We start from the raw sequence: 8915 nt of genomic DNA on the forward strand, positions 1-8915 counted from the left end.
GGACGTGTGAAGAACTTCGTCAACGGAACGTTTCTGCGAACTCTTTTTCGAGCTCTTTTACCCTCACCTTTTTGAAGATCTCACCTTCTGCTGCCGTTCCCTCCCCGAGTTGCTCCATTCTCCCCAGGAGACAAAACGACTCGTCGATGGCTTGTTTTTGAGCCCCGTCTTCAGAGTGAACGGTGCGATGAAGAGGGAGAGCTGGGATTGGCTTCTTCTTTCTCTTGTCGCGGTTCCTTCCTGTCGCTAAGCTCTTCTCGCAGCTGGAGAGGCAGAATCTCCCCGGCCTGCATGCTCAGGGTGTTGCGCCGCGGCTCGTTGCTCTCGACGCCGAGACAAGCCAGCCTTGAAGGCGCTCGAACCGCCTCGTACGCGCATCGTCGCTTCTTGGTCTTCTTCTCCACGTTTCGCGCTTTGATTCGGTTGTCTTCTTCTCAGGTCCTTTCCTTCGCTTCGCCCGGACGCGCCTCCGTCCTGAAAAGCGACACTCACCGAGCCTGAAATGACTTCTTCTCTTTTCCTTCGTCTCTTCTTCTTCGTTCCTGAGTTCTCTGTGTCCTCTTTCCTCTCTTTTCGTTGACTTCTTTTTTTCTGCCTCTGTCGGTGGTGTGGAGCGACACATGCACTGGCAGACTGAGAACTGAGGAGGAACGACGAGGCGGTTTCTCTCTGTCGCCTCTCGTTCCTCCACACAGCGTCTTCGCAAATCTTTGCCTTTCTTTTTTTCCTCAACTCCTTTGTTTGCTTCTGCTCCTCAGAGCTGTCCCTTTGTCACTCTTTTCAAGTCTCATGTTTTCTTCGCCTCGTGACTGCAGTTTTTTCCTTGGCAGATTTACCATTTCTCCTCCTCGCCGCTGCGCCGATGGCGACGCGAGGAGTGGCGACGGTGTCTCTCCCTCGGAGAAAGCCACTGTGTGGGGAGAGGTGGGTTCCCCGTCACAGATGTTGCACTTTCCCCTTCTCGTCTGGTTTCCTCGTTTCCTCGAAACGATCGTCGGTCAGGAGACACGGCACCGTCTCTCCCCTCTCTTCGTCGGTGCGAAGGCGAATGGATTCTGCGCCTCAGGAGACACAGACGCACCAGGCACCGACACAAATCGGCTCAGAGAGAACGGAGAGGCGGTCCTCGCAACGAGGTGTCTGGAAGCTGGAAACGGACATATTCGGTTCTGGAAAATCGGTGCTCCGTTTTACTCCCAGAGGCTCGCTCTCATCGGCGCTCAACTCTTGTTTGTCTGCTTCGAACTGTAGGACGCCTGCCTCCGCCTCGACGCCTGTATCTGCTGTTTCTTTTTGTCTCTCCGACGCGCGCGTCTCCTCTCTCTTCTCGCCTTTTGGCTGTACTGTGCGGAGCTCTTCCTCGTCTCCTTGTCTGCCCACATGTTCCGTCTCCACTGTTGCTTCTTCTTCATCTCGATCGTCGATCTCTCCCCCCGTCTTCTCGCTTTCCTCTTCGTCTCCTGTCTTATCGATCGCCTGTTCGCCTTTCTTGTCTCTTCGCGCCTTTCCTTGTCACCTGTGGGCCTTCGTCTCTCTCTCTTTGCCTCCCTCCTCTCCTCTCGCTCTCGTATCTGACTGTACTACCCCCGCTGCTCGTCCGCGCATTTCCCTCCCTGCTCCTGTCTCCTCCGTTTTCGTCTCGCCGTCCGTTCGCCTCTCTCCTCGTGCTTCGTTTTCCTCCGTTGCTCCAGCGCATCTGTCTTCTGGAGCGGAGAGGCGAGCGAGAGATTTCGACTCGGAGAGGATCAGTCGGGAAAGGGCACACGCCGAAGGACGCTCAGAAGAAACGAAAAAGCTCGACAGCGACGGCACAGAAGGGAGAGAAGGAGACTACGAAGGACGAAAGAAAGAACGCGAGTGCAAGGGAAACGGAGCTCCCGCCGGCGTCCGTTCGATCCTTTCTCCTCGCGCTCAGATCCAGGCAAGTCTCTGTGAACGGAGAGGGAAGAAGGACCATCTTCTCTTCAACGCAGGCCTTCGTGCCGTACTTCCCTCGTTCTCTGCTTCCTACTTCTCGAGCAAAGACTCACTCCGTTGGTGTTCTCGAGAGAGCCCGCGGCTCTTCGCATTCTGCGCCTACACTGGACATATCGAACTGTTGGGATACACAAAGCATGTCTAGGACATGCAAGACGAAGATGGACGCAAGCTGCATATATGAGTCTTTTTTTATTGTGTATTTCCCCTATTTCTCTTAGAGCGGAGTTAAGTGTTCAGAGCGGTTGGTAAACCGGCTAGACAAGAACCTTCAATTCGTGGGTATGGGAGAAGAGATCTCGTTCCAAGGAATCGGTGTCTCTGTTTTTTGGAGTCTGCAAGGCGTTCCTAGAACTGAGGAATGTTCGCCATTCCCTTGCAGATGTTGCTTCTGTGAAATGCCTCCTCGGGATGGTTGCTTCTGTAAAGACAGCGATGGCTGCAAACGGCGATCACACAGAAGATGTTTCTCTCCTGCCTCTTGTGCTTGTGTGTTTTCGTGCCTCGGAGCTCGCCGTCTCCACCATCTTTCTCGCGTCTTTCGTCCTCGATCGTTCCTTCTCGGTGGTCTTTCTTTTCTGGGCTGACCAACCACTTTAAACTCGCGGTGTTAGCTTGTCTTTTAAACGAACCTAGTCATGCTTGTCAACTTCCTTCTTTTCACTGAGCTCGCTGCGTAGTCGACTCTTCGCCTCGTGCTCTCGCTCCGCCGCGCGTCCGTAGCCTCGTGCGTTTCCTCATCTTGTTCTCTCCCCTCTCGCAGGTCTGCATCATTGAACCAAGCGCCAAGCCTGCGTCCTCGTCTTCGTCTCCTTCCTCGTCTCCGTTGCCTTCCTCGCCTTCGTCTCCGTCTTCTTCTTCGTCTCCGTCTTCTTCGTCTCTGTCTGCTCCGTTGTCTAGTCTCAATGAAGAGGGGTCTTGTTCTGATTCTTCTGGACCAGAGGGCCGCGCGTATTCTGGGAAGGACAAGTTGTTTCACTGCCACTACAGTTCTCTTTCACGATACCAGCTGGCGACAGAGTTGCAGCTGGCCTACAGCGACATCCGGTTGCTTGACGTGGTTCGAGTGCCTTCGTCTCTCTCTTCTCTCTCTTCTCTCTCTTCTCTCTCTTCTCTCTCGTCCTTCTCGCGGTTTCCGCCCGGCCTGTTCTCGCCGCGGGTGGCTGCCTCGGACGGGGTGAGGAGCTGCTCGCGGAACCATTCGGCCGACAGCGAGGAGAAGATGGAGAGACCGACGGCCAGCCGCGGCGGCCTGGTCGCTGCCTGGTCTTCTCTCTCGTCGTTTTTCTCTCATTCTTCTCCGGAGACCAAGGGCCAGAAGCGCGAGCCGAGCAGTTCTTCTGCGCGGAGCGGCTCTCGGCCGCGGGACGACAGGTTCGCCAGTCACGCGTGGAAGGAGAATTTGAAGACGCGCGAAGAAGAACCTCTCGCGCTACCGTTTCTTCCCGCAGGTCTCGATGCCCTCAAACTCCAACACGCAAAAATCCTCGTCAGACGAACGGCCATTCTTGTGCAAATCGAAAACATCGGCGCTGTTGTCACGTAAGCTGGAAAAAAAGCAAGAGATTGAACGCACAGACAATGCAAGCTGCGTGAACAGCACCCACACACTCAACTTGATCTGAGGAGAGAAGTTGGGAGACCAGGCATTTCGGACTAGAGAATTCTGCGCGAAAGACAAGACAACTTGACACGAAGCGGGAGACCTGCAGAACACGATGACGCTGAAACGAAGAAGAGAAGAGCTGCAGCGACGAAGGAACTCTACGCAAGTTCTGCTGGCTCACGAAGAAGACGCTTGGACTCGCCCCCAGTATCTGTTTTTGAATGCGTCCGCAGGGTTGTAAAAAAATATCCAAAACCATACAAAACGAAAAAAGTAAAAAACTGCCAACGTCGAAAGTAAATGATAATGACGAAATTCCCCTATTTGCCTCGAAAATACAGGTAAAAATACGGTCATACTCAGCTGGCCTCCTGCCTTTGCTTCCGTTCGTTCTTCTCAGACCCCACAAGTTGGTTCTTCTCCATCCCCATCCCTCTGTGACGAGCGCGCTGTTGCATCAACTCACGTGTGGCGAAGCAAGTTCGCTGTCGACTGCATCTCTGCTTGAGTGCAATCCGCCTAGAGAAGAAGAACACGAAGACACCCCGGCTGTCCCTGCATCTGGGGACGAGACTGTTTCTTCAGCTTCTCCGCAGACTCTTTCCTCTCCTCCGTTCCCTTCTTGGGGTCTCGCTTCCCCGCGACAGATGCCGTTTGAGCTACGAGCTCTTGAAGCTCTCTTTGCCGTTGCGCTGGGATCTCTCGAAGCTCTCACCAAAGACTACGTCGACCGCGTTCGCCTGACCATCGCCACTCTAGGTATGTGTCTGTTCGGTCTCCTCCTTTCGCCTCGGTCGATTCTTCCGGTTTTCCCTCTGATGCGTCAGAACGAAAACGGTGCGGTCACCGTCGCCGCACCCCCGCCCCTACGGCTCGACGTAGACCGGGCCTCTCCAGGCCGCCAAGCCGATGTCTGAACATTCCAGTGCGTTTCCGATTTTCCTTCTAGACGATCAAGCCCCATTGTCGAGTACGCGTTTGATTTCCGAGGCCATGCTCGATGGGTCTGTGAAGACCTGTAGGATTGGGGTCGGCCGCCAGTTATTCAGGCGTCGGCATTGATGAAAAGAAGCGACACTCTTTGCTGTTCCTTACCTTTCTTGCAGAACAAGAATCCACGGCGGTTTCGAGAACTTCGCGAAACAACGCCTCAAACGCCTGGTCGCTTGCCACTGCAGATGCGACGCTCTTCACCCTCGTTCACTCTCCGTCTCTTCATCAACTCATGGTCCTAAAAAATCTTCTTCAGGTGCGAAAACTCTTGACCCGAGACTTCCCCTCATCTGCATTCACAGAGATATCCATATCCCGTGATATCCCTCAAACAACTCCAATCGTAGGCACACATATATAAATGAATATATATATATATATATATATATATATACATATGCAGCTATCTATCTATCTATATACATATATATATATATATATATATGTATGTATGTATGTATGTATGTATGTGTTTGTATGTAGTGATAGTTGGAGACGCGAACGTGTAAGCACCTGTCATTGTCAAAGTGTGTGGCGAAGGCTTCAAGATGCCGCGCGACTGTGCATCGTGCTCGTCTTTCATTATCTTAGAAGTCTCCACCTAGACGCAGAACTAGGAATGATTTTCCGCGAGTGTCTTCGCCTCACAATTCACTACTCGACACACAAGAGTGGCAACGCGGTCCTCAAGGACTGGAGCACCACAGAAACGCAGTTGTTTGATGTCGTAGGCAACCGAGGAAGGCAGGGACTATAGGAAGTGAACGCAGACTGAACTCCGGCGTTCAAGCGGTCGGAAATCCACTACAGCTTCCGAGAACATCCCTCTCGTATTCCTGCGAACTGTGTGTTTTACTCTAGGATATCGAGGCGCGTCTGGAGGCGTTCCGAGGGTGCCTGTCCAAATTGTTAAGCGACGACGGAGACATGGCTGACATGTACCTGACAGATAGACTCGTGTACACGTAAGTCTCATGTTTTCCCCGCTTTCTTTTCTCTGTTTCCTCGAGGGCCCCCCACTAAGCTACGCCACACCCTGAGCTCCCAATCCAGTGTCGCCAAGGGTGGTGCCTAGACACGATTGCGCCTAGACAAGGCGCACCTCATTACTGTTTTGTGATTAGAGAATCCCTGAAGCGGACGCCTCAGAGAGGCGGCCTCTCAACCTTGTCTGTTCACTTCCATGCCCGAGGAACGTGAAACAAAGCGATGCTGGAGTGCCGGCGTCAACGCGGCGCTCGGAAGCTAAGCTGCTAAATGAAAAGAGATAGAGACAAGGAGTTTCTGTTTTTTCGCAGCATTCCTCACGCCCGCGAAGACCACGCTGATGTCGAGCTGCTTCTCGAAGGCTGCCTACAACAAGTCGACGAACTGCAGTACGACATCCTGACAGCGAAGCGATGTGTCATCCACCACGAAGAGCTTACCAAGGTACGACAACAAGCAATCGCCAATTCCTCTTTTGCTCAGAAATTGTTTCGTTTACATATATATATGTATATGTATATATATATATATATAAATTTACGTAGATATTCAGGCATACCACTGGGGCGACGCGTGCTCGTTTATAGCTGTAAAAATGTATGTATACATGCATCTTGATGGCGACTCTTCTATCTACCGACATATATATATATATATATATACGCATGTGTATACATATATATGCATAAGAATTTCGATGAAATCATGTATTACCGTTGAACATTCGTGTTTTTGTTTCTTTCAGATGCACTTGGACGTTTGCCGGAACGCCTACATGCAGATGAACGTCAAAATTTCCTTGTTCTCGCTGACGACGTCAGTTGCCGCTGTTATCGCTGGCATTTTTGGAATGAATCTGCCCCTCTTCGACTCGCAGGCAGCGCCTGCTCATCACGAACCGCTTTCTTCTTCTGGACATTCTCTCTCGAGTTCGAGGGGAGAAGAAAACGCCGAGAAAGCCATACCCAGTGCGATCGAGCGACAGCAAGCCACCGTGGAGGTAGCGACAGGAAGTTCACTCGCCCCGTCGGCTTCTCCAGAACAGAAACAAGGCTTGACTACTTCTTCGTTGTCTTCCCCGGATGTCTCTTGTTGTGGTTCGAGGTCTAGGTCGTGTGATGAGGCGGGTGGACGCTCTGCTGGGGAGAGAGGTGAGACTCGTGTGTGGAGCGCGTCCTCTGTCGCTTCGCCGTCGACTCTCCCACACTCGCTGTCTCGTCCAGAGCACCTTCTGGCTGCGTTTTTTCCGTCCGTTTTGGCCTCCTCGCGCAGCGGTGTTTCGACGGGTTGTCTGAGCTCTCTTTGGGAGAGCGTCGCGGTCGAGGAGTGGCAAGAAGCCATGAGAGCGAGACGACAAGCGTTCTCTCGCTGGATCGTCGATCACTCTTTCTTCCTCGTGTCCGGCTTTCTCATTCTCCCCACATGCGCATGCGGATTCGTTTTCTGCAACCGCCTCGCCCGCGTCTTTGCTCTCCATGGTTGCTCCTCCGAGCTGTCTATGGGGCGTTCTCAACGGAGAACAACCCCCATGTCGAAGCTTGCCTCTTTCTTCGCCAGGCCAAAAGCAGAGACAGGCGCATTCTTGTCGGGAAAAAAAGCGATTCGACGGCCTCTGTTCATCTTCCCCGCCCTCTTCTCGTTCAACCGTCACGCCGCAAGGAACATGCCTTTCCCCCCGTCCACTGAGATGCCGACAAGACCACAATCAGAGGGAAAGCGAGAGGGAAAGTAACACACACATGCAGGACACAGGGACTTATCTCTCTATAGAGAAGCCTGGAAAACCGGACACAAGCATCTCTTTTTGTCTCCCTATATCCACGTGGATCTGTATCTCGAACTATCTGAATCTGTATCTGGCTCGATCTGTTGCTATGTCCCTCTCTATCGTGCTATATCTGTTTACCTACCGATATGTGTAATTTGTGTGGCTGGACATAGATTGTGTCCCCCTGTCTTCGTGTTCAAGCTTGGCTGTTCATGATGAAGAACACCCACACAGACGCAGGTTTATGCATTTCTTTTGGAGAGCATCGCTGATGTCGAGAGCGACCTTTTCATCTCTCTTGCTTCCCCCGACTCCGTTTTCGACAATCTCTACGTACATATATCTGTATATTTATATAGAGTTAGCGAAAGAGAAATACCTGCATACATCTATGCTTATATATATATATATATATGTATCCATGTATGGTTTCGAAGGGACTGCGTCTAGAGGACGAAACAAAGGTTTCTGACCGTCTCGCCCTTGGCGCAAAGAGCGAGGGAGAAGTTGAATCTGAGAAATGACGCGCCGTTCAAATCCGGGAAGTAGAGAGAATTTTTCTCTGGACGGCGTCTACGCTATAAGCATGTCTGTATCGTAGAAGAGTTTCCTGTTCATAGATTCCTCACACCGAATGCTTTTCCAGAGAAAGTTCTGTTTTCCCCGGCATTTTGGGGTGTTCTTTCTGAGGAGCTTTCAGCGGGAAGAGGGAGGAAAGCCACCTTAGTTTTCCCTGCGATACTTGCACCGCTTTTTTCCGTTGGACTTAGACAGCTGGGAAAGCAGAATTTTTCTCGGGGGACGCGGGTTGTCTTTGGTCTGGTTTCCATCGAGCTACCTCACAAAAATGCAACAGAGAACGCCTGTGCTTCCCTAGCCCTTTCGGCTTCATGGCTTAACTCACGCTTGGCAAATTTGCCACGTAACACATTCGCTTTTCCTTCCACTTCCATCTCCGCCAACTATCAGCTCTTCAGCCTCCATCCAGATGTTAATCCCCTTCCTTAATGACCACACATCTGCATGCATTTATCTCACAATACACACATAAGAATGTGGGTATCTATCTATCTGTCTATATATATATATATATATATATATATATATATATATATATACATACATAGATCACGCTCTCCGTTGACTAGAAGAACATGAATTCGTAGGGACGGAGTCACCTCACTTTGGCACCACTGAACTGGAAGCAGGTATACAACACGTTGTCCTCGCTGGTTTCGCGGATCCGACTTCGAGCTTCAATTCTCCCCACATCTCCATCCCTTAAAGTTCGTGACTTGAAAAAAGATATCCCGACAGCCGCGGGTCTGATAGGGTCGATACACTCTTTTTAAAGTGTCCATGCATGCCTCTACATTTAGTTCGATAGCTGTTTTCCATGTGCATGGAAAAACTCGTGCCGAGGCATATATATATATATATATATATATATTAGATGTCGGATGCCTGAATTAAGCGTGTCTGTATGTCTGCGATCACGAACGTACACAAGTTAGATACGTTTGTCTGTCATAAATAGACATGCATTTTAAAGAAGGAACCACGATGGCCATGAACTACATGTGT

General features: G+C 51.1%; 1 protein-coding gene across 1 annotated transcript; it reads left to right on the forward strand.

Moving 5' to 3' along the window:
- Positions 1–84: 84 nt before the first annotated feature.
- TGME49_235402 (CorA family Mg2+ transporter protein) lies at positions 85–8746 on the forward strand. Its single transcript, XM_018780429.1, has 7 exons — positions 85–1921; positions 2741–3519; positions 3984–4342; positions 4690–4832; positions 5438–5541; positions 5875–6007; positions 6309–8746. The coding sequence occupies exons 1-7, from the start codon at positions 863–865 to the stop codon at positions 7293–7295; spliced, it is 3564 nt and encodes a 1187-aa protein (XP_018635826.1). The 5' UTR covers positions 85–862; the 3' UTR covers positions 7296–8746.
- Positions 8747–8915: the final 169 nt, after the last annotated feature.

The sequence above is a fragment of the Toxoplasma gondii genome, chromosome X, assembly GCF_000006565.2.
Source record: "Toxoplasma gondii ME49 chromosome X, whole genome shotgun sequence".
Lineage (NCBI taxonomy): Eukaryota > Apicomplexa > Conoidasida > Eucoccidiorida > Sarcocystidae > Toxoplasma > Toxoplasma gondii.

Excerpts from the sequence above, each read along its gene's own strand:
- TGME49_235402 (XM_018780429.1), top strand. The coding sequence starts at position 863 with ATGGCGACGCGAGGAGTGGCGACGGTGTCTCTCCCTCGGAGAAAGCCA. Across the intron at positions 5,542-5,874 it reads ACAGATAGACTCGTGTACAC|CATTCCTCACGCCCGCGAAG; the intron begins GTAAGTCTCATG and ends GTTTTTTCGCAG. Across the intron at positions 6,008-6,308 it reads ACCACGAAGAGCTTACCAAG|ATGCACTTGGACGTTTGCCG; the intron begins GTACGACAACAA and ends TGTTTCTTTCAG.